The 26,198-nt window shown below is 42.3% G+C and overlaps 1 protein-coding gene across 1 annotated transcript in view; it reads right to left on the bottom strand.

Annotated features, from left to right (window-relative positions):
- Vps13 (vacuolar protein sorting 13C) overlaps positions 1 to 26,198 on the bottom strand; it is a 1,164,731-nt gene that overhangs the window by 109,658 nt on the left and 1,028,875 nt on the right. Inside the window, exons 67-69 of the mRNA XM_080277871.1 lie at positions 16,574 to 16,767; positions 7,929 to 8,048; positions 4,519 to 4,646 (exon numbers count right to left, since the gene is read on the bottom strand). Of these exons, the coding sequence (XP_080133997.1) occupies positions 4,519 to 4,646; positions 7,929 to 8,048; positions 16,574 to 16,767 (442 nt within the window). The remainder of the gene's footprint in view (positions 1 to 4,518; positions 4,647 to 7,928; positions 8,049 to 16,573; positions 16,768 to 26,198) is intronic.

Genomic DNA, 26,198 nt, shown 5'->3' with positions numbered 1-26,198 from the left:
GGTAAAAACTTAAGTAATAATAGTACTAATAATGACACTACTAGTACTATTACTAATACTACTAAATAACAGTACTATTACCACTACTACTAAATAATAATAATGATGCCAAGAGGCAAGACAATCCGCATGTGTTAAGAACCCACTGGTTACTGTTCCAAAGTACTACTGCCTTAATAAGTAATACACCAATATTATTAATGATACTAATCCAGAAATACTATTATTAATAGTGTAAGTAGCTGACTGAACCTACCCACGAGTAATAACACGGAATACACTTTAGTACTGCATGAGTAAACCAGTCTTACAGAAGGCATCAGTAACAATAATAATAACAGCATCATAACTATTATTACCTGTATTATTCTTCTTCTTCTTCTTATTATTATTACTCTTACTAGGGCTTGAATATCATTACCTGTATTGTACAGTAATACTAGTAAAATGTTATGGCTGTGATAATACTAATGATAGTAATAATAATAATAGTAATAACAATAATAATAATAATAACAGTAAGTATTATTAATAATACAGTAATAGTAAGTACTGCTATTACGATTATTATTATTATAACAATTTAACACTCACCAGTAATGGGTGAAGGCTGAAGTTCATGATTGTGTTATCCATGATGCATAAACAGTTCCAGGTCATCAACAGAAGAGGCATTCCATTAATCCATTCCATAATCCACTATCCCATAGAACGAGTGCTTGCTTAGGGTATGACCTTCATCACCACTCGTATCACTTTCTTCCCGAGGACGTGATGGCCCTTGAACACTTTCCTCATGATCCAGCTGCTTTCCTGACATTTTTGGCACAGTTTGAATGAAGTTGCACTAGTATGTCAAGGGAAAAAAACAAAAAAGCTAAGAGCGTCCGTGCTAGCTCCGCAGCCAGGAACAAAACAAAAGGGACTGTCATGGCCGCCCGCATACTGGGCTCCCATTGGCTGCGGGCAGTCACGTGATGGTAAGCGGAGGTTCTCATTGGCTGATACAGCCCCCGCGCCACAGGACGAACGCACACAGGATACCCCGCCATTGTAATCCGGGTGGTTGCCCCAGGGAAGTCCCCAATAAGATAGGCGACTCGGCTCAGCTGGCGCCACTATTCTGACGGTACGAAAAGCCTCTCTTATTGGGATTTTCTCACTCAGCACGGAGTGCCTGCTGCACTGATGGTCGAGAGTATCACTTGGTTTTATGTGATTTTCTACCATATTTCCACTGGGAGAATGGACTTTTGTCCACTTCCACGTAAAAGTAGACACCTCAGTACAGTGCTATACCACATAAAACGCACTTTGAGGGGGGTGGCGTGTTTCGCCCTTCTTATACGGAGGGCCTCATATATATATATATATATATATATATACATCTGTCTATAAATAGATAGATAGATAGATACACTATTTCCTCAATTTTCATGGGTTGGATATTCCGCCAAAACCTCGTGAAATGTGAAACGTCGAAGTGTGAAGTTAAGAATCAATGGGAAAAATAGAGGAGAGTTCAGGTGGGACATGTACCTACCCTATCAGAAAGTACTGTAACACCAAACAGGCCCTACCCAAAATTAAATGAAGAGTGTTTACCAGTGCTAAAACAGTATAACACAATAAACATGTACCTGAAAAGACATTAAAATTGTTATAAAGAGCTGCAACACCAAAAATCCTTACCAAAAATAAAGTGAAGACTGGCCTGAGTGGCAGGTGAAGGTGTGTTGAGGGTGGATGGGCTAGTTACTAGGTGACTTGGGCCACTGTATCAGTAGATGCAAGATGGCCGCCAACAAATGAGCGAGCATCGGTACGCACTGTATGCCGAAAGTCGGCTGCCAGCTGGGAGCGTCGAAGTGTGGGAAAACTCGCAGAGTGTGAAACAACTCAGAAACTTTTTTCTAGCACGAAGAACGTGGCATCAAAGTACAGTAAAATCTGTTGAAATACGAGGAAATACTGTATATATATATATATATATATATATATATATATATACAGGTAAGCCCTTAATTCACGTGAGGGTTACGTTCCCAGACCCTTTGCGGATGTGGTAAATTCGCGTATACATTCTGCCCTTGTGTGCACATAATTACGCATGTCTACTAAATATATTACATCTGAATAATACTGTTTATGTACTACATACACCTTATAAACTAGCATAAAGTATGAAAAACAACAAAAATGTAAGAAATTTAACACTGAAACTTGACAAGCACAAGCGTAGGTGGAGACACTTCAGCAGCCTGGTGCACAAACCCTCACTGCCTCCCAAATGCTACATTCTGCTTTCTTTATTGTCCAAACGGTTGACTCATTCACCCCAAACATACGGTTCCAAGCCATTTCACAGGCGTAGGTGGAGACACTTTAGCACAGTCTGGTGCACTAGCCCTCACTGACTCCCGTATGCTACGTTCTGTCTTCTTTATCGTAAGAACGGTTGACTCACCCCAAACACATGGCTCAGAGACAATTCACCATGAAGTCAATTCACCATCAAAACATGGATGATTCCCTGTCATTCTATAATTATATTTATTATTGATTAATTAATACTTTAATAACTAATTTTCAGGGAGATTATATAACTCATATAAGTAAAAAACTAGTGTACTGTACTTGCTAAATAAACTGGTATGTAAATAAATGACGGGGAATCATCCTGACGGAGAACTGTCGCCGACATTCCTCCCTTAAGTTTGTCCAACACTTTAACTTTCTCTGTCAGCAACGTCACTTTACGAGTCTGTTTTGGTGTGTTACTACATGCATCACTAGCACTATGCTTATGCCCCATGTTGGCAGACAAGGCAAGCAATCACTGGAAGGCAGAAAAATAAGCCACAAATAACGATTTGCAAGTCATGCATGGTTCGACCGTCGGATTCAAACTGACTGTGTGGTGCGTGGTAGACCGACCTCCCACACACACACACACACACACACATATACATATATGTATGCACATGGGCAGCAGGTAGGCATTTTTATATTTTATTTTTTTCTCTTGTATATTAAAATCATTTATTTGAATACTATAATTTTATGTTTTAATTATTGTACGAAAAATTCGTGGATAACAGAAATCGCGTGAAAAAAGTTCACGTGAATTAAGGGCTTACCTGTATATATATATATATATATATATATATTTCATTCATTCATTGCCAGACGCCATGTATCCCAGACGGGGTGGCCAAGGGCTTAGAGTTAATTATTTTTTTACAGGGAGGGGCACTAATCCTCCATATATATATATATATATATATATATATATATATGTACACACAATTTTCTAAGACATCTTACTGACTGTGAGGGTGGAGGGTGGCAGAGGGGAGAAAAACACCAGCAATTTTTCAAAATTTGCTAGATTGACTATGGTTGTCACCTAGGATTAAGGGGTTCAGACATCTAGTTAGTGACTGAAGTTGACTGAAAGCCTCTTCATTGACCCATTGACTGCGGCTGTATCACATATGATATCTGAGTCCAAATGGCTCTCATTGCGGCTGTATCATATATGATATCTGAGTCCAAATGGCTCTCATTGTGGCTGTATCATATATGATTACCTGCTTTCAAAAATTCCACCGTCAGAAATGGCACGAAGTAAATCAGCTAGCAATTCATGGCACCCTATAGAATATTGCCATACATAAATTATGCATTTTTACAAGGTGCAGAGCTCAGCCCAGTTACCTACAAAATGCCGAAGGCAAAGGTACGAAATCTTCTCCATGCTGCCACTAGCAGTAGCCCAAGTAAATATTGGATGAAATCTCTGAATGAGTGTAGTAATGAATGTGATTTGTTGTTAGATGATGACAAAGATGGTTCAGATGCCGTTTTACACCTTACCTGATCGCAAGATTGATACCGACGACACAGTGCAACCGTAACATATCGTTTGCCTGGCACCATCGCACAGGGAATATTTATTACTTCATGGACCTGTATCAGAGGTTATTTTTTTGTTTGCTCTATTGTGTTATATACCAATGAACTCGGGATTTTTTTTTCTATCTTTTGACAATATTATTTGTTTTCTAATATTATTTTCTAAATATTTGAAAACTGCCGCACACGGGATGTACATGTAAACAAACACTGACACAGTGAATGGGTTAAAGTGCCTCCAAATTCATAAGTTACAGGTGAAAATTGTGTCTTTATCCTTTCAAAAACCTGATCTTCTTTATTCTCGTTTTGTTAAGAGGTAGATTTAATGTCAAAATAAACACTTACGCAATGCTCTTCATACTCGATTGAGTGGCTGATCCAACAGAAAGACCTCCTAACTGCTCCGCTTATGTACCACAGTCAGTTTATTTGTGAAGACCTAATTACTGAGTAAAATCATCTGGTGACAAAAAAAGGCAAGTGAAAGATTACTAGGGTTTGATGAGGAAATATGTCAAACAGTTAAAATACCTGGTTTTGTTTAATGATGCCATAACTATTATTACTTCTTGACAGACACTGTTTCCGAGTACTAACCTGAACACAACATCCTGTACTTCTGAAAGAGTGACACCCACACTCTGTAGAAACAAGTGAATTACTTGGCCTCCAACTGGCATGCTTGTTCCAGATTCTGTACCCGTCAGGGAGAAGCTCAGATGCATCTGGCCAAAAGAAAAATAGTTTGTTGATTTTGGATTTGTAACCATTTATCAGATCAATACCATATAAGAAGGAAGCTCACTAAAATCAAAGTACAAATACTGTATCAGGGTCTTTTGCGTACCATTTTCATAAATTACAGTACTTAATGGGGATACTTCATTAGTGATTTTGCCACATGATTAAGGAAGGTAAAAAGTGCACAAACTTAAATGTTGCCCAGTGGCCAATCGAGTCCCATAATACTAGGGCAAAATGCCTTTAACCAGAGGTTAAAAAGGCATTAAGATAAAAGACTTGTACCAAATGGTGATTCCATATTTGCTAAACCACTCAAATATTCAATATATGGTACACCTGAATATGTTCATGACAAGCTTTGAGTAAAACAATGAAAGCACAGCCATAAAATACCAGAAATAAATGTAATGAGAGTGAGGGAATGGATAACAGTAGTAAAAATTTTGTTCGGTGGGATAATGTTTTCATTTACATCAGCGAATGCATGAGGTAAAGAGGGATAGATTCTGGGATGAATCAGTACGTGTAGCAAGTGGTATGGGGATGATAAGATTGTAGTTTTGGGAGGAGACTTGAATGGTCATGTAGGTGAAGCAGCTCAAGGATATGAAGGAGTGCATGGGGGATATGCATATGGTACACAAAATGAGGATGAAGAAAGGATACTTGAGTTGGGGAGGCAATGAACATGACTGTGCGCAACACACACTTCAGGAAAAGAGATAGTAGGCTGATTACAAATGAGTCTGGGGGAAATAGCACAGCCAGATAGACTATTTACTGGTCAGGAGGGCTGATAGGAGGTTATTGGGGATGTTAAGGCTATAGGGAGTGAAAAGCATGAGCAGCAACACAAGTTACTGATATGTGACGTGGTGCTTAACCCTCCTCAGGTAGACCTACAGTTTCGCTTACAAGTTAGGTACACCTGGGTCTGTCAGACCCAGCTTTAAAAAATTGCTGTAGTGTCACACATGTTTTATATACTGAATTCCTGAATATCCTGCACTGTATTAGGCATTATCAGTTACCAAACTATGCGTATAAGTTTTGATTCATTGAACTCTACATATTTTTTTTTTAAATATGAAAAAAAATGCCAAACTAAAAGTTCTTTTTTTTTTTTTCCAGTCATCATACATGAAAACAAAGAACACCATGAGCCTAGCACTTGCATCACAACTTGAGGGATGGAGGACCTTCATTATGGGCATAGTGGATCAAATACAACATAAAATCAACTTGCAAACTCATAGTGAAAAATTCTCCCCCCTCCTCAGGTACAACTGGGTCTCACAGACCCGATATGCAATTCTGAGTGATATATTGTAAAAACATAGAGAGACAAGAAAGTAACTCCCCTACACACTGCATGGGCACAAAAAATTAGGAGATGATTGAGAGGGACAGGGATCCCAGGCATCTATAAGTTACTGAACTATACCATTGAAAAAACTGCCCAGGTCTGTCAGACCCAGGTCTACCTGAGGAGGGTTAACCCCTACGCGCTGGGGGTTTTCCGATGTCACACGCTCCTCTCTACGGGGGATATACGTGACAGAAGAAAATACCCTTACTTCAAACTCTAATACCTGCCAAAGTATAACAGCTTGAGAAAAAATTAAAGATACATAAGACTCACCAACTATTCCTCTTTCAAATGAAAGTATCCCCACGTCTCCCAGTGCTCCCAATGATGAGTAAAGCTAAGTTAAAGTTCAAAGGGTGGTGGGAAGACACTTGCGGCTATACACGTCAACTGCCGTTGCTCCGCACCCATAACACTGGTTTACAAAAAATTTGAGGCAAGCATGAAATTAGGTGTTCTAACTAATTTTGGGGTGTTGATTTCAGATTTGAAATCTGTTTTCACTCATCACCTCTAGTTTCTGAGATATACATGTATACATGTACTTACATATATACATATAGGCCTAGACCCAAAATATACGCCAAAAATCCATTTACCGTCCTATTTTCTTGGAACTTGGTTTAAAAAGCTTGCTACAACATGGTCAAACATGTGCATTGTGCAGCTGGGAACACCAGTAGCTTACTGGGGGTCTAGGAACACTTTTGTGCCTGAGAAACACAGTGTCCAAGAAAATCCTCTGGTGGACACGAACAAGGTGTTTCTTCCCCCTCTTCATATCAAGCTTGGCCTTATGAAGAATTTCGTGAAGACCATGGACAAGGATGGCACTGCCTTCCAACACCAGTGCAGTCTGTTCCCAGCTCTCAGTTCTGCTAAGCTCAAGGAGGGCATCTTTGTTGGACCTCAGATCCGGGAGGTGCTGAAGGATGATATATTCAAGGAGAAGCTCACCTTGAAGGAACTGAGAACATGGGAAGTATTTAAGTCAGTCTGCCATGACTTCCATGTTAACACATGGGCACTAGATTACCAAGAGCATGTCGAGAAGTTGTTGCAGGCTTATCAGAATATGGAGTGCCGAATGTCTCTCAAGATTCACTTTCTCCACTCCCACCTCAATTTCTTCCCCCAGAACCTCGGAGCAGTATGTGACGAACATAGGGAAAGGTTCCACCAAGATATTACTAAGATGGAGAGCAACTACCAAGGCAAGTGGAACCCCAGCATGATGGGGGACTTCTGCTGGATGCTCCTGCGTGACATCCCGGAGGCAAAGTACACCAGATCGTCCAAAAAAAGTCACTTCTGACTGTCAGTAGTATTATGATGTGTATATATGCTTATATCCAAGTAATAGTAACATTTAGTTCTGTCAGTGTTCTGTGTCTGTTATGTTTCGTTCTGTAATATGCCATTTTAATATATGAAATAAACTCCTTATATTATAAATACTGTATGTGAATGAGCTAGGCAGAAATAATCGAACGCAAAAAATACTAATTTCCCACAGTCTTCTGGAAGGACCATTGCAACCACCTGCACAGCCCTTTCAAAAGGACCATTGCATTGTAAGGGTTAATATATCCATGTAACACAAATCACTATTCCCACTGCTATACCATCTGACAGGTCACAAAAAATTATTCAAATTAATCATATGATACACACAAAACTCTTCAAACAACTGCTACAAATGATCTCTGAGAAGTCCAACCAAAGTGGCTAGATATCTGCAGTCCACTGTGTTCATAATCAAAAGGCTTAAGCAAGTTCAGTAAATAAATATCTTTTGACATCTGCTTTTTTCTTATAATGGTAAATACAAGATGGCCTTTTCCCTAGCTGTTCAATTTCCTTTCTTGTAAGAGGGTCTAAGAAGACTCAATACCTTTATGGGAGAGAGGTGCAGGTTATGGTAGTAGTCCCTCCTTCCACCAGCCACCAGCTGAGTCACAGTTGCACCTAGGCTCCCTCGCACCACATCCATGTCGCTCTCGTATTTCTCAGTCTACACAACGATCCCGACAATATTTGAATGAGAAGTTAGATAATTACTTTGCTCTACAACACAATAAAATCAAATTGAAGCACACAAAAAGCAATGTACCAAAAATAACTGTCAACTGTAATTTTTGTCTTAAAAGATACTGAACTGCAAAAGACACACCCTGATTTGGAAAATATATATATATATATATATATATATATATATATATTTTTAAATCCACTGAGCAACTACACAAAGTCATCTGAATTTCACAATAATAGTTATCTCATATTTTTACTATCTATCCATCTATCTATCTATTGCCAGACGCCTTAATCCCATATGGGGTGGCCACAAACAAATCGCCTCCATGATGCCATTTCACTGCCCTGCTCCCAGCTCACGCACCCCTAACTCATATATCTCTCCACTCCATCCCTCCAACACATCCTTGGCCTCCCCCCCCTCTCCCCTCCTCCACCTCACTCACATACACTCTCCTTCTCTCACTCTCCATCCTCTCCACATCGTCAAATCACCTCAATCTGTTTCTCCTAAGGCATCCTATCACATCCACATCCACACCACAACACTCCTTCACTTCCTTGTTTGTCAGTCTGTCTCTCCATGTGAGTCCACAAGCTCCTCTCAAATAACCCATTTCCACTGCTCTCACTCTTGACTTGTGTCCCTCCAACAAGGTCCAAGCTTCACTTCCATACATCAGAGTTGGTATCATAATACTGTCATGTAGTAACTTCCATGCTCACTTCCCTGTTTCTTATCACTGCTTTCAAGGAACCAGCAAACGTTCTTCCTTGTTGTACCCTTTCAAGTACTTCAAACTCTAAACTTCCATCCTTACTCATCACACTACCCAAGTACTTAAACATACTCACATTTTCCAACTCCTCCTCATCCAACCTCACCATACATTCACTGACTTCACTTCTCTCAAAGACCATAACTTTACTCTTTTCTTCATTCATCTTTAGATTTCATTTCTTACACACTCTCCCAAACTCATCCACCAAGCCTTGCAGTTCCCCTTCATCTTCACTTAACAACACAGTATCATCTGCAAACAACAGTACAGGGAGTTCCAAACACTGCCCTCTCTCATTAAGGCTGCTCCAACATCCACTGCCCTACCTTGTATTTCTTTTATAACACCATCCACATACAGACTGAGCAACCATGGAGACATGACACATTCCTGTTTCAATCCAATCTTCAAACAGAAAAATTCACTCAGTTCACTATCCACACACAATGCAGCCTTAGCACCCTCATACATACTCTTCACGGCATTCAACAACTTCCCATCTACTCCATATATTCTTAACACTTTCCACAATCCTTGTCTGTGCACCATGTCATATGCTTTCTCCAAATACATGAAGGCCACATACAACTGCTTTCCCTTCTCTAGAAATTTTTCCACTAAAGATCTAAGAATGAATATCTGATCTACACAACCTCTTCCCTTCCTAAAATCTCCCTGTTCTTCTCCAACTAATTCCTCTGTTATTTCCCTAACTCTGTCAATAAGTAGCCTACCATACACTTTTCCTATTACACTAAGAAGACAAATGCCCCTATGATTACCACATACTTCTTTTTCCTCTTTTCCCTTGTACAGGGGAATAATTATACCTTACTTCCAATCCTTCAGGATTCTACCTTCCTCCCAGGCCAATCTGCACATCTTGTGCATCCATTCTACTACTATCTCTCCCCCATGCTTCAGCATTTCACCACACACTCCATCAATTCCTGGGGCTTTCCCCATTTTAACTTTCTTCATTGCTTTCAAAACTGCCATCCTACTGATTTCTTCCTCTTTTCTCACATCCCTCTCTCTCTCAGTCATTCCCCTGCCACTTACACTCGTATTACTTTCATTCTCTATGTTTAACAATTCCTTAAAGTGTTCTCTCCAATTCCTTAAAGTGTTACCCCTGGGGGTAGGGGGGTTTCAAGAATACTCCCCCAGTATCCCTGCTTGTCGTACGAGGCGACTAAGAGGGTTGGTGGTGGGTTAGTGCCCCACCCCGTAAAAAGAACTAATTAAACAAGCGAATAAAGCGCCTCGGATCAGGACGGACCATACGCTGACGACTAAGGAACAGACAAAGGACATTCTGAGGGTGGGAACATGGAATGTGAGAGGAGTGAATGATGAAGTGAAAGAGAGAGAGATTGTTCAGGTGCTTGAGGATGCAAAAGTGGATATATGTGGATTGACTGAAACTAAATGGAGGGGTGAAAGGGTGAGAGAATGGGAATATGGTTTAGGTATATGCGTGGGAGTTTATGAGAATGACAGGGCAAGAGAGGGAGTATGTCTGATGATAAGCAAGAAGTGGGAGAATATAAGAGAGTATGGAACAGGGGGTGCAAGGATTGTATGGGTGAGGATGAAAGTAGGTATACAAGCGTGGGCGATTGTATGTGTGTATGCTCCGACAGAGGCCCGAGTGGCATGAGTGAAAGATGAGTTTTGGGCGAGAGGAGAAGCATGTATGGACAAATTTGAGAGGAGTGAGAGAGTGCTTTTGATTGGAGACATGAATGGCAAAGTTGGGAATGTACAAGTGGATGGAGTGGTTGGTCAGTGGGGTGTGCCAGCTGAAGTAGATGGGAATGGTAGTGCATTGGTGGACATCTGTGCTGGTAAGGGGTTGGCAATAGCCAACACCTACTTTTGTCATAAGATGATCCACCGGTATACATGGAGAGTGATGAGGAGGATGGATGGTGAACTTGTTGAACAAAAGGCAATGATAGACTACGTGTGTGTGGATGAGTGAATGAGAAGACAAGTGTTGGATGCAAGAGTGTGGAGAGGGTGGGGGAATCGAGTCTCGGACCATCACTCAGTGATGGCCAAGATAAAGCTGCAAAGAAAATGGTTAAGGAGACGAAGGGGAAGACATGAGAAAACAGATCCTGTGAGAAGAGTGGAAAATTTGCAAGATAGTGAGAAAATGGCAGAGTATGAGAGTGTAGTGGAAGAAAGATTGGGAAGATATGAGCTAGAGCAGATGGAAGGGGTGGAAGACGTACGTAAGATATTCACAGAAGAGACAGGTGCAGCGTGTGAGGTGGTTTGTGGAGTGAGGAGGAGATGCAAGGGTGTGCAAGGGACAGCATGGTGAAATGATGAGGTGAAACGAGCTGTGGAACAAAAGAAGAAGGCATATAATGAATGGTTAGCAAGTAGAGGTAGGGGAGAAGATGAGAGAGAGAACAGAGAGGTATATGTGAACAGGAGACGGGAGGTGAAGAGACTGGTGAAGGAGAGTAAGAAGAAAGTGGATTACGAGTTTGGGATGGAGGGAGAGTAAGAAATTGTTTTGGAAGGGGGTAAAGAAAGTAAGGCAGTGTGAAAGGGGATATAGCAGGGGAGTGAAAGATAGGAATAATAGATTGTTGGTGGAGAAGAGAGAGAAATTGAGGAGATGGTAGGAGCACTTTGAGGGTTTGTTGAATGTAGAGAGTGAGAGCAATGAGAGTACAAGTGATTGGGGATTGGCTGGGAGAAGGAGAGATGAGAGGAGGGAGGAAGAGATCAGTAGGGCAGAAGTAGTGGAAGCAATGAAGAAGATCAAGATGGGAAAGGCCCCAGGAATTGATGGAGTGTGTGGTGAAATGCTGAGGTATGGGGGTGAGATTGTTGTGGAGTGGATATGGAAGTTGTGTAGACTGGCTTGGGAAGAGGGAAGGGTTCCAGTGGACTGGAAATCAGGTATAATTGTTCCTTTTGTACAAAGGAAAAGGGGAGAGAGAAGTATGTGGTAACCATAGGGGTATTTGCCTTCTTAGTGTGACTTGTAAAATATATGGTAGAATACTCATTGACAGGGTTAGGCATATGACAGAGGAGCTAGTTGGAGAAGAACAAGGGGGATTTAGGAAGGGAAAAGGGTGTGTAGATCAGATATTTGTTCTAAGATGTTTAGTGGAGAAGTATCTAGAGAAGGGAAGGAAAGTGTATACTGCCTTCATGGACTTGGAGAAAGCTTATGACAGAATAGATAGGCAAGGTAAGTGGAAGGTATTAAGAATATATGGAGTGGAGGGGAAATTGTTGAATGCTGTGAAGAGTATGTACGAAGGAGCTAGGGCTACGGTGCAAGTGGATGGTGAGCGGAGTGAGTTCTTTGATCTCAATGTGGGACTGAAACAGGGTTGTGTGATGTCTTCATGGCTGTTTAATATATACATGGATGGGGTTGTAAAGGAGGTGCAAGGTAGGGCAGTGGATGCGGGGGTGGCTCTAATGAATGAGGGTGAGATTTGGAAGATTCCGGTGTTGCTGTTTGCTGATGATACAGTATTGTTAAGTGAAGATAAATGGGAGTTGCAAGGTTTGGTGAATGAATTTGGGACAGTATGTAGGAGGAGGAAGCTGAAAGTTAATGTAAACAAAAGTAAAGTAATGGTGTTTGAGAGGAATGAAGTTACAGAATGTGCAGTGAGGTTGGATGGCAAGGATAAGGAGAATGTGAGTGCATTCAAGTACAGGTACTTGGGTAGTGTGATGAGTAAGGATGGAACTTTGGGGAATGAAGTACTTGAAAGGGTACAGCAGGGAAGGAAGGTTGTTGGCTCACTGAAAGCAGTGATGAGAAATAGGGAGGTGAGTATGGAAGTTAAGAAGTCACTGCATGATAGTATTGTGATCCCTACCCTGACGTATGGAAGCGAGGCATGGACCTTGCAAGAGGGGAACAAGTCAAGAGTGAGAGCAGTGGAAATGAGTTACTTGAGAGGAGCATGTGGAGTGACGTGGAGGGACAGGTTGATGAATGAAGAAGAGAAGGAACGTTGTGGGGTGGATGTGGATGTGGTTGAGAAGAATAGGAGAAATACAATGAGGTGGTTTGGACATGTGGAGAGAATGGAGAATGAAAGACTGACTAAGAGGGTGTATGTAGGTTGGGTGGATGGAGGGAGAGGGAGGGGTAGACCAAGGATGAGGTGGAGGGATGGAGTTGAGAGGTATATGAGGGAGGGGGGGGTGAGCTGGGGGGAGGGTAGTCAAATGGTGGGTGACAGAGCGACGTGGAGGCGTTTTGTCTGTGGCCACCCTTTGCGGCATTAGGCATCGGGCTATAGATATACTGTAGATAGATAGTTCTCTCCAACTGCTCATATTTATCCCTTCTCCACTAGTAATCTATCATTTTTATCTTTCACTCACCAACTACAGAATATGCATGTGATTGGCATGTGATGAGTAACTACTCAAAGGCATCTCCTTTTTCAATAAAGCACTATCAGTATCTGTTTAAATTAAATGTATTATGCTACAGTACATGAAATATCTGTGACTGGCAGGTGAATTAAACCCATGCTAGCCCTCACTTTAGGGCATCAATTTCTTTTAAGAAGAAGCATTGCATTTTTTCCTGGTATTTGTAAAGTGATCATCATCATCATGATCCGGACCTCCTTTCCCACCCTAGGGCAGGGTGAGGAGCAGCAATGTCCAGACAGTCAAAATCTGTCCAGTCCAATGGGCCACACTTCCATTCACTCATCATTCCAAGCCCAAGGAATCCTGGCTCTATCAAATACACCAAAAACATTTACCACATTCTGTATCTTCACATAAACATATCCAACAGAGTCAATCCACATGCTGTCACGTTAAAAAGGGGTGCCAAATCCCTGATCATGCGCTTCTCCTCACAACATTCATCCAGCCACATTGATCTTGAGTTCCCTTGCCTCACCGTCTTCCAAACTTATCTCCTTCACATACTCATCCACCATATCTCTCCACCTTCTTCTTGGCCTGCCTCACCTCCTCCCTCCTTCAAATTCCATCAGATATACTTTTTTCATCACTCTTTTGTTATCCATTCTCTCCACATGACCATATCATCTCAGTATACTCACTTCCATTCTGGTGTTCACTGTCTTCCTTACTCCACATCTTTCATGAATCACATTATTTTCTATCCTATCCACCCACTGTACTCCACATGCATTCCTCAGTAGTCCCATCTCCAATGTTCTTACTCTTGACTTTTCATTTTCATGCCACACCATAGTCTCACATCCATACGTTAAAGTTAGCACTAACACTCCTTCTTGTGAGCCTCATGCAGCTCCAGCACTCAAGCCTCTGTCTCTTTTCAAGGCCTTCAATGCACCAGCTACTTTTCTTCCTTGTGTCACTCTACTTTCTGCCTCTTTTCCAAATATTCCTCTCTTTTCTATCGCTGTACCCAGGTATTTGAACTCTCTCACCAATTCCAGTCTCTCTCCATTCACTGTAACATCGCACTGGGAGTCATCTTCTCTCTCAATAACCATCACCTTACTCTCTTCTACATTTACTTTCAAGGTACAATGCTCACAGACATCAGCAAAACTCTGCACTAGCCTACAAAATTCTTGTCTGGTATTTGCAAGTGGTACTGTATCATCAGCATACAAGTTTGAGATATTCCAACCACCACCATTCATTACCAACGTCACCCCCCTCTCCAGTGCTCGTGTTTTTACTTCTCTCATCACCCCATGCACATATATTGGGGAGGGCGGTGATGGTTCAGACATTCAAAAAAAATATATATATAAAAATTCAGGTTTAAGCAGGAGTGTAATCTGGTTTACGTTAAAATGTTGCCACATCATTTGGCTCTTTAGGTTGATAATATGAAATTCTTAGCTCTTTTCAGCTTTAAGCTACAGTTAACGAAACACAAGTGACTAAATCGTCTGAACCATCCCTACCAGTGGTGATGGTTCGGACAATAGGGTGGGACGGTTCGGCCATATGTATTACTCAGGATATTCTTAAAATTATGTGAGTTATATTGGATAAAAACAAACATTTATTACTTCAAAGATATTTCATTTTCCTAAAGTACAATATTAAACCAGAATCCAAATGAACTAGTTGATGGTTGTAAAAAAAAAAGAAAAACTAATATTTTATCACTCAAATAACCTTCATCAGACCTATTAATAAATGACTTAACCTCTTATTTCCCCAAAATTATACATAATAAGCCTTCTCTCTCTCTCTCTTTCTCTCTATCACCCTCACTCTCTCTCACTCTATCACTCACATTCTCTCTCTCTCTCTCTCCTTCTCTCTCACTATCACACTCTCACTCACTCTATCGCTCTCTCTCTGGAATACTGACTTCACTTTTCACTTTCTAGGCCTTATTTCAGACAGACTAACTTAAGACTTTTAATGCATATTGTAGCCTGCAAAACTGAAATTGTAATACCCCTTATTCTTTTAACACTTTGAGGAATATGTTAAACAAACAAAACTATTATATATTATTTTCCCTGATAACTATTAAGAATGGTGTTTCACTATGTGTTTAAATATAAATGATCAAAAGTAGCATTATCATCCGATTAGGTCATGACTTGGTAGTGGTGGAGGGATAGTTAGGACTGTCCGAACCATCCCCCTCCTTAACTGTCCGAATCATCCCGAACGTATGTAATTAATTGATGGGTACTCTCAAGTTTCACACGAGAGGGTTTAACATTTGTTTTTCATGGCAATATGTTCTACATGCAACACAGATTCACCCTGATAATGCACAGTTCGATGCCTGGCATATTCATAAAGGTAGAGCTTAAGATATAAGTACAGTACACTCAACTTATGACGTAAGAGATGCAAAAAAAACATGAAGTCTGACCTGCATCAAAAAGTGAGGGGTTTCTAGCTTGGAGGTTCCGTGTAGTTGAAATAAACAAACTCCCACTTTCACACAAGATCACACGGCTCAAGGTCCCATACGTTTCTCAGGGGATGCACTGTCCAAACCATCACCGCCCTCCCTCGCTAAACAACCATAGGGACATCACACAGCCTTGTCATACGCCAACATCGATCGTGAGCCATTCACTTACATGCCCATTAACCCTTACACATGCTTCACTACCATCATAAAAACTCTTGATGGCACCTAGCAGCTTACCATCTACACCATACATGCACAAAACTTTCCACAATCCTTCTCTGTCCACTTTGTCGTATGCTTTTTCCAAATCCATGAATGCCATAAACACCTTATGGTTCTCGTCACAAGCCTTCTCTGCTATCTGTCTCACTGCAAATATTTGATCCACACATCCTCTGCCACTCCTAAAGCCACCCTGTTCATCACTCACTAGGACTTCTGATATCTCTCTTACTTTCTCTACAATAAATCTTCCATATACCTTCCCTGCCACACTCAATAAACTTATGCCACGATTATTCTTGCACTCACTTCACTCACCTTTATTTTTGTACACAGGTACAATCACAGCCTTTTTCCACTCTGCTGGCACAGTTTCACTCATCCATGCCCTCTTACATATCTCCAACAAGCACATCATTCCACTCTCTCCACTACACTTTAACATCTCTGCATACACCTGATCAGCCCCAGCTGATTTCCCATTTTTCAGCTGCTTCACAGCACTCTTCACATGTGCGAGTGTCACGTCTCTTGGCACTGCATTTCTTCTCTGTAAAGTGACAATTACAATAATAAATATAAATAACTCACAGAGTAAAGGCTGACAGAAGCAGGATCTTGAGGTGATGCAGAGGAAGGGGTGACAACTTCTAAAATGGCAAAGATGAAAGGTAGTTCCACTTTCACATGGAACTCTTGTACCAGCACTGCCAGGTAACGAAACTGGGTGAACACTGGTGATGTCATGCGCTGAACCACGCTCACCTCACAGAATGGCTTGGCGACTGAGGACAAAATGGAAGTTTGTTGCTGAACAACCAATGTCTGTCTGGCCCTGCCGATCTATCCACTGTTGGCATGCAACTGCCCCTGCAGGGCTGTTCCATGCAGTGCACTACAGTGAACTGATACTTCCCTGTAGAAAGCAGCACCTCACCACAGCGAGATGCAAGGATGACTGGAGGTTTGGTTGCTAGATGAATGTCACATTTCTATACTCAACAGAGGCACCATACCAGGCTTCACATCACCTAGTTATTTGGCTATATGGTTACCACCCAGCATTGTAAATGATTTACTGGGTAACAAACTTTTCATTTTATTAGGATCAGTCTCTCCTATGCTGAATAAAACACTGCTAATGCCTCAATAAAACAAAGCATCTTTGGACTCATGGGATTCAGGAAGGTTTTTAGCACCTTCAGTCCCATGGGTATATTATAAGCAGAAATAATATTGCTGCCTCAACAAATCAAGATTATCTTTTTTTTTTTTTTTTAATGCAAGGAAGAAGTAACCAAAGGCCATGGGCCCGCAATTATTGATCCCTCCAAGAGAAAAACAAAATACAAGAGAGAGCCAAATTCAAGATCTGTTCATTACGAGATGCCTGGACACATTGCATTTGAAAGACTGGAGATCACAGCTACCATGAAATACAGACAGAGGGAGACAGTTCCAGAGTTGACCTGTTGCATAAATGAAGGACTAGGAGTAACGGTTAACTCTTGCATTAGAGAGCTGGACAGAAAAGGGATGAGAGTTTGCTGCTGGACGGGTGCGAACGTCTAGAGGTGGAGGAATGTATGCAGACAGTTCTGAGGAGCAGTGACCATTGAAGTAGCGATAGAAAAGAGATAAAGATGCAACAGTGCGGCAAAGAGATAGAGGTTGAAGGGAGTCAGTAAGAGCAGGAGAGTTAATGGGACGAAAAGCCTTTGACCCCACACTACTGAGAAGAGCTGTATAGGGGGAGCCTCCCCACACATGAGAGTTGTACTCCACACAGGGGCGGATAAAACCCCTATATTGAGTCAACAATTGTGCAGGGGTAAAGAAGGAACGGAGACGGCTTAGCACACCTAATCTCTTGGAAGCAGAGTTTATAAGAGATGTAATAGGATCTTTCCAAGATAAGTCTCGAGTAAATGAAACCCCAAGCATGTTCAAGGATGATGCAGGATTAAGCTAAATATTATCAAATATTATCAAATGTGGAAGATTTTGTCAGGTTGATAGGTGTAAAAAAAGAGTCTTTGATGCATTAAAAACAAGATTATTTTTACCCCAGTCAGAGATACGAGCTAAGTCAGACATTACGTGTGCCATAGCCTCATCCCTTGTTTGTTGAAGTAACTGCTGAGCTGGACGTTGCGGGAACTGAATGGAAAGGTGAAGGGTGGAGTCATCAGCGTATGAGTGGATAGGGTTGGATGTACAGCTTAGAAGGTCATTGATGAATAAAAGGAAGAGAGGTGGTGATAGGACAAAGCCCTGAGGAACACCACTGTTGATAGATCTAGGAGAAGAACGATGGCCATCTACAACAGCGGCTATAGAACGACCAGAAAGGAAGCTAGAGATGAAGGCACAGATAGAAGGATAGAAACCTTAAGAGTGCAGTTTGGAAATTAAAGATTTATGCCAGACTTGATCAAAAGCCTTTGAGATGTCAAGTGCAATCGCAAAGCTTTCGCCAAAGTCCTGAAAGGAGGATGACCAGGAGTCTGAAAGGTAGGTGAGAAGATCGCCAGTGGAGCATCCCTGATGGAACCCATACTGATGATCAGAAAGAAGGTTGTGATAGGAAAGATGCTTTAATTAATCTATTAAGTATTGACTCAAAAACTTTTGAGATACAGGATGTTAAAGCAACTGAACGATATTTAGAGAGTTGGGAATGGTCATCCTTCTTTAGGACTGGCTGAATGAGAGTAGGAGTAGACTGTAGCACCAGTCGAGCAGGGCAGTACTCCCAAGGTGGAAGAAAAGCTGATGACAGGGAGTGCTGGAGCTCCCGTTTCATCAGCCCTCAGTACTAGTTCCTGACCATCCCCCTTTGCTGAACTTTTTCAGTGTCTCAGTTACACAGAGAGTAGACAAGCATGCTCTCCAATACAATTTTCTCTAAGTATCTACACCAAACTATATGCACAATACACACTACACTTCCTTTTCCAAAATTCAAAAAAATCTTGGCGTCCCAGCACTCAGCCTCGGAATCCCCAGGGGGGGGACGATAAATGACCCCACCTTCCGCCCCTCCCCTGGTGATGACTTAAGCTGCCTAGAACCACTGTCCGACTCTCTTCTTCTTCATTTCTGCAACATTTGTGGCTTTTCTTCTAACTTTTCCTCTGTTGAGTACTCCCTCTCCTCCTCTAAACCTCACCTTCTCTTTCTAAGTGAGACTCAGCTGTCTGAGGCAACTGACAGCAAACCCATTTCTGTATCCTCCTACTTTCTCTATACTAATTTCAAAGCCAGAGGTGGATGTCGTGTATATATACGCAACGACTTATCTTGCTCTCGTGTTCCTGAACTCGATTCTTCTGAATTCTCTACACTCTGGCATCGGCTTTCCTGTCATTCTCAGACTAAATATATTTGTTCTGTTCACCTATCCCCTAATTCTACTGACTATCAAAAATTCTTCGACTATCTTACTTCTAAGATGGAACACATTCTATCCATTTCTCCTTTCTCAGAAATCTCCATTTTAGGAGATTAAAATGTTCACCACCACCTTTGGCTCTCCTCTCCTTTCACTGATCCACCTGGTGAACAAGCCTACATCTTTTCTATCCTTAATGACCTAGAGCAGCTTGTACAGCACCCTACCCGTATCCCAGACCACCTTGGAGAGAGCTCCAACATACTTGACCTCTTCCTTACAACTAATCCTTCTGCTTACACTGTTAATCCTTTCTCTCCTTTGGGCTCCTCCAATCACAACCTTATCATCTTAACCTGTCCTACCACTCCGTACGGCCTGTGGACACTCCAGGGAAACGTCGTCTGTAGCATTTTCGAGCCGCGGATTGGGAGGCCTTCAGGCAGTACTTCTTTGATTTTCCCTGAAATGATTATTGCTTCCATGGCTGGGAGCCTTCTCAGTGTGCCTTGTGCATTATGGAGGTCATTCTTTCAGGCATGGAAGCATACATTCCTTTCTCGTATCCTTTGTCTAACGCAAGAAAGCCTTGGTTTAATCATGATTGTTCTAATGCTGTCCGCAACAAGGAGAGGGCCTACAAAAGGTACCAGACCCAACCCACCCCTGAATCACATCATCTTTACGTTTCTGCCTGGAATTATGCTAAGTCTGTTCTGTGCTCTGCTAAAAACAATTTCACCCATACTAAATGCTCTCAACTCTCCAACTTGAATTCTTCCCGCTCCTTCCGGCACCTGGCCAAAAACCTTTCTAACAACTTTACCTCATCATCCTTCCCTCCTCTTTTCTACTCCTGATGATTCTGTAGCTATTTCTTCTACTGATAAAGCAGATCTCTTTGCACAGACTTTCTCCTCCAATTCCACCTTAGATGATTCCAGTGCTGTTCCTCCATCACTTCTCCCCTCTGACTTCCTCATGGCTGACATTAAAATTTCTTCAGCTGATGTATTTTCTGCCATCACAGGGCTCAATACTAACAAGGTATATGGGCCTGATGGAGTCCCTCCTGTTGTTCTCAAGAACTGTGCTTCTGTGCTTACACCCTGCCTAGGCAAATTCTTTCGCCTTTGTCTCTGAACTTATACCTTTCCTTCTTGCTGGAAGTTTGCTCTCATTCAGCCAGTCCCAAAGAAGGGTGACCATTCTCAACTCTCCAACTATCGTCCAATTACTTTAACGTCCTGTATGTCAAAAGTTTTCAAGTCAATTTTCAATAGAAAAATTTTATGGCATCTTTCCTATCACAACCTTCTTTCTGATCGTCAGTATGGGTTCTGTCAGGGACGCTCCACTGGCGATCTTCTCACCTACCTTTCAGACTCCTGGTCATCCTCCTTTCAGGACTTTGGCGAAAGCTTCGCCATTGCACTTGACATCTCAAAGGCTTTTGATCGAGTCTGGCATAAATCTTTAATTTCCAAACTGCCCTCTTACGGTTTCTATCCTTCTATCTGTGCCTTCATCGCTAGCTTCCTTTCTGGTCGTTCTATAGCCGCTGTTGTAGATGGCCATCGTTCTTCTCCTAGATCTATCAACAGTGGTGTTTCTCAGGGCTTTGTCCTATCACCACCTCTCTTCCTTTTATTCATCAATGACCTTCTAAGCTGTACATCTAACTCTATCCAGTCATATGCTGATGACTCCACCCTTCACCTTTCCATTCGGTTCCTGCAACACCCATCTCAGCAGTTACTTCAACAAATAGGGGATGAGGCTATGGCACACCTAATGTTTATCTTGGCTCGTATCTCTGACGGGTAAAAATAATCTGGTTTTTTTAATGCATCTCAGACTCAGTTTTAACACCTATTAACTCGACAAAATCTTCCACAGATATACCCACTAATGTTTAATAATATTCAGCTTAATCCTGCATTATCCTTGAACATGCTTGGGGTTTCATTTACTCGAGACTTATCTTGGAAAGAACATATTACATCTCTTGTAAAATCCGCTTCCAAGAGATTAGGTGTGCTAAGCCGACTTCGTTCTTTCTTTACCCGTGCACAATTGTTGACTCTATACAGGGGTTTTAGCTGCCCATGTGTGGAGTACAACTCTCATGTGTGGGTAGGCTCCCCACATACAGCTCATTTCAATAGGGTGGAATAAAAGGCTTTTCATCTCATTAACTCTCCTCCTTTTACTGACTCCCTTCAACCTCTGTCTCTTCGCCGCACTGTTGCATCTTTATCTCTTTTCTATCGCTACTTTAATGGTCACTGCTCCTCTGAACTGTCTGCATGCATTCCTCCACCTCTACGACAGGCAAGTAGCACCCGTCTAGCAGCAAACTCTCATCTCTTTTCTGACCAACTCTCTAATGCAAGAGTTAACAGTTACTCCCAGTCCTTCATTTATGCAACAAGTCAACTCTGGAACTGTCTCCCTCTGTCTGTATTTCCTGCTGCCTGTGATCTCCAGTCTTTCAAGCGTAGTGTGTCCAGTCATCTCAAAATGATCGCATCTTGAATTTGGCTCTCTATTGTATTTTGTTTTTCTCTTGGAGGGAACTGTTATTGTGGGCTCATGGCCTTTGGCTCCTTCTTCCTCGCATAAAAAAAAAAAAAAAACTTCCAGCAAGAAGGAAAGGTACAAGTTCATAGACAAAGGCGAAAAAGTTTGCCTAGGCAGGGTGTAAGCACAGAAGCACAGTTCTTGAGAACAACAGGAGGGACTCCATCAGGTCCATCTGCCTTATTAGTATTGAGGCCTGTGATGGCAGAAAATACATCAGCTGAAGATATTTTAATGTCAGCCATGAGGAAGTCAGAGGGAGAAAGTGATGGAGGAACACGACCGGAATCGTCTAAGGTGAAATTGGAGGAGAAAGTCTGAGTGAAGAGATCTGCTTTATCAGTGAAGAAATAGCTACAGAGCGATCAGAGTAGAAAAGAGGAGGGAAGGATGATGAGGTAAAGTTGTCTGAAAGGTTTTTGGCAAGAAGCCAGAAGGAGCAGGAAGAATTCGAGCTGGAGAGTTGAGAGCATTTAGTACGGATGAAATTATTTTTAGCAGAGCGAAGAACAGACGTGGAAGGTGTGTGTAAGATATTTACAGAAGAAATATGTGCAGCATGTGATGTGGTGTGTAGAAGGAAGAGAAGACGGAGGGGGGTGCAAGGAACAGCGTGGTGGACCGAAGAGGTGAAAGAGGCTGTGGCACAAAAGAAGAAAGCATACAATGAATGGATGAGAAATAGGGGCGTGGAAGAAGTTGAGAGGTGGAAGAAGTTGAGAGGCGGAAGAGAGAGTTATATGTGGAAAGAAAGAGAGAGGTGAAAAGATTAGTAAGAGAGAGTAAGAAGAGAGTGGATGAGGAATTTGGAAGGAATTTGAGTGTAAAGTGGAGGGACTGTAAGAAAATGTTCTGGAGAGACATGAAAAGAGTAAGACAGGGTGGAAGTGAAGTTAGCAGGGGAGTGAAAGATAAAAATGATAGATTACTAGTGGAGAAGGGAGAAAAAGTGAGCAGATGGAGAGAACACTTTAAGGAATTGTTGAACGTAGAGGATGGAAGTAATGCGAGTATAAGTGGCTGGGGAATGGCTGGGAGAAGGAGGGAGGTGAGAAGACAGGAAGAAATCAGTAGGATAGAAGTTGTGGAAGCAATGAAGAAAGTTAAATCGGGGAAAGCCCCAGGAATTGATGAAGTGTGTGGTGAAATGCTGAAGCATGGGGGAGAGATAGTAGTAGAATGGATGTGGAAGATGTGCAGATTGGCCTGGGAGGAAGGTAGAGTCCGGAGGATTGGAAGTCAGGTATAATTACTCCCTTGTACAAAGGAAAAGAGGAAAAAGAAGTGTGTGGTAATCATAGGGGCATTTGTCTTCTTATTATAATAGGAAAAGTGTATGGTAGGATACTTATAGACAGAGTTAGAGAAAGAACAGAGAAATTAGTTGGAGAAGAACAGGGAGGCTTTAAGAAGGGAAGAGGTTGTGTAGATCAGATATTCATTCTTAGATCGTTAGTGGAAAAGTTTCTAGAGAAGGGAAAGAAGTTGTATGCGGCTTTCATGGATTTGGAGAAAGCATATGACAGGGTGGATAGACAAGGATTGTGGAAAGTGTTAAGAATATATGGAGTAGATGGGAAGTTGTTGAATGCTGTGAAGAGTATGTACGATGGTGAGAAGGCTGCAGTGCGTGTGGATGGTGAACTAAGTGAATTTTTCTCTTTGAAAGTTGGTTTGAAACAGGGATGTGTCATGTCTCCATGGTTGTTCAATCTGTACATGGATGGGGTAATAAAAGAGGTACAAGGTAGGGTAGTGGATGTTGGAGTGACCCTGGTGAGAGAGGATAGTGTTTGGAAACTCCCTCCCTGTACTGTTGTTTTCAGATGATACTGTGTTGTTGAGTGAAGACGAAGGGTAGCTGCAGGGCTTGGTGGATGAGTTTGAGAGAGAGTGTAAGAAACGGAACCTAAAGGTGAATGTAGGGAAGAGTAAAGTGATGGTCTTTGAGAGAGGTGAAGTTAGTGAATGTACAGCGAGGTTAGATGGTGAGGAATTGGAAAATGTGAGTACGTTTAAGTATTTGGGTAGTGTGATGAGTAAGGATGGAGGTTTGGAGGGTGAAGTGCTTGAAAGGGTACAGCAAGGAAGAAAGGTTGCTGGTTCCTTGAAAGCAGTGATAAGAAACAGGGAAGTGAGCATGGAAGTGAAAAAGTTACTACATGACAGTATTGTGATACCAACTCTAACGTACGGAAGTGAAGCTTGGACATTGTTGGAAGGACACAAGTCAAGAGTGAAAGCAGTGGAAATGAGTTATTTAAGAGGAGCCTGTGGAGTCACATGGAGAGACAGGCTGACGAATGAGGATATAAAGGAGCGTTGTGGCGTGGATGTGGATGTGATAGGAAGCGTTATGAGGAACACACTGAGGTGGTTTGGCCATGTGGAGAGGATGGAGGGTGAAAGACTGACGAAGAGAGTGTATGTGAGTGAGGTGGCGGGGGGAAGAGGGAGGGGGGAAGAGGGAGGGGGAGGCCGAGGATGAGATGGAGGGATGGGGTGGAGAGGTATATGAGAGAGGGGGGTGTGAGTTGGGAGCAGGGCAGTGAAATGGCGGGGGACATGGTGACTTGGAGGCGATTTGTTTGTGGCCACCCCAAACGGGATTGAGGCGTCTGGCAATAGATATATAGATAGAGTACGTTTAAGTACTTGGGTAGTGTGATGAGTAAGGATGGAGGTTTGGAGGGTGAAGTGCTTGAAAGGGTACAGCAGGGAAGAAAGGTTGCTGGTTCTTTGAAAGCAGTGATAAGAAACAGGGAAGTGAGCATGGAAGTGAAAAAGTTACTACATGACAGTATTGTGATACCAACTCTAACGTATGGAAGTGAAGCTTGGACTTTGTTGGAAGGACACAAGTCAAGAGTGAGAGCAGTGGAAATGAGTTATTTAAGAGGAGCCTGCGGAGTCACGTGGAGAGACAGGCTGACGAATGAGGATATAAAGGAGCGTTGTGGTGTGAATGTGGATGTGATAGGAAGTGTTATGAGGAACACACTGAGGTGGTTTGGCCATGTGGAGAGGATGGAGGGTGAAAGACTGACGAAGAGAGTGTATGTGAGTGAGGTGGAGCGGGGAAGAGGGAGGAGGAGGCCGAGGATGAGATGGAGGGATGGGGTGGAGAGGTATATGAGAGAGGGGGGTGTGAATTGGGAGCAGGGCAGTGAAATGGCTGGGGACAGGGTGACTTGGAGACGATTTGTTTGTGGCCACCCCAAACGGGATTGAGGCGTCTGGCAATAGATAGATAGATAGATAGAAGAACAGACTTCGTGTGGTAAAGACTACATATTATATAGATAGATAGATAAATAGATAGATAGAGAGACAGATAGAAGCAGGAAGTCAAATGATGAGAAGGTGTTGTGTCTGCGAGAATCGAGCAATGCTAAACATGCTTACACTGAGGAAAGCTGACGACAGCGGCCAGTAAGGAGATGATGCAGTTAGCTGTCAGCAGTCCTCTCGTGAACAAAGACCCACGAGGAACACACGTGACACACCCCTGCTACACCAGAATTTAGGAAAGAGAGCTCAGACCTAGATTAGCCACCGAACAGGCTAGACAGAAGGAGACAAGCGACCCTAGAGAGAGGTCGAGACAGAGATTAGCCTTAGAACAGAAAGAGAGAGAGATAGCGAGACAGGGAGGTAGCTACCCGGGACTTATACTCTTATACCTGTTTAATATTTCCAAGACAAATAAAAATAGTCCCATACTATTCTTTACCTCTCCCGTCACTACATGACATCTGGTGGGGAAACTACTACAAGATATAAAAGCCGCTCGACCACAAGTCTAAAATATACTCCTCTACAAGCAAATACAAAGTCGCTGCTTTATGATACAAAGTCTTTATGACATTCGCACGATTCCGGGCAGAAACGCATAAAAGATGTGATTCAGGGGTGGGTTGGCTCTGGTACCTTTTATAGGCCCTCTCCTTATTGTGGACAGCATTTGAACAAGTGTGATTAACCCCTTAAACGCGGGGCGTTGTGTTTGCGACGCTCGCCGAAAAGGACATAACGGCAGATCGTCGCGTTTGCGATTCTAGTTAATTTTGAATAACCGCGGGCAAGCAGGTTCACGCTGGTATTGTCTATCAGTACCGCCACCCTTTAGCTACTATTAGCACACTTGACCTTTGTACCACTGATCTCCATTGTTGCCAAGTATCTTTTTTTTTACCCACCCACGCACCACGGCCCGGCCACCCTCACCGTGATATATGG

Source organism: Coenobita brevimanus, chromosome 71 (assembly GCF_032717465.1).
Source record: "Coenobita brevimanus isolate Jiangsu-jjx chromosome 71, ASM3271746v2, whole genome shotgun sequence".
Classification (NCBI taxonomy): domain Eukaryota; kingdom Metazoa; phylum Arthropoda; class Malacostraca; order Decapoda; family Coenobitidae; genus Coenobita; species Coenobita brevimanus.
Note: the sequence above shows the minus strand (reverse complement) of the source record. Positions and strands in the feature narration are given on the sequence as shown.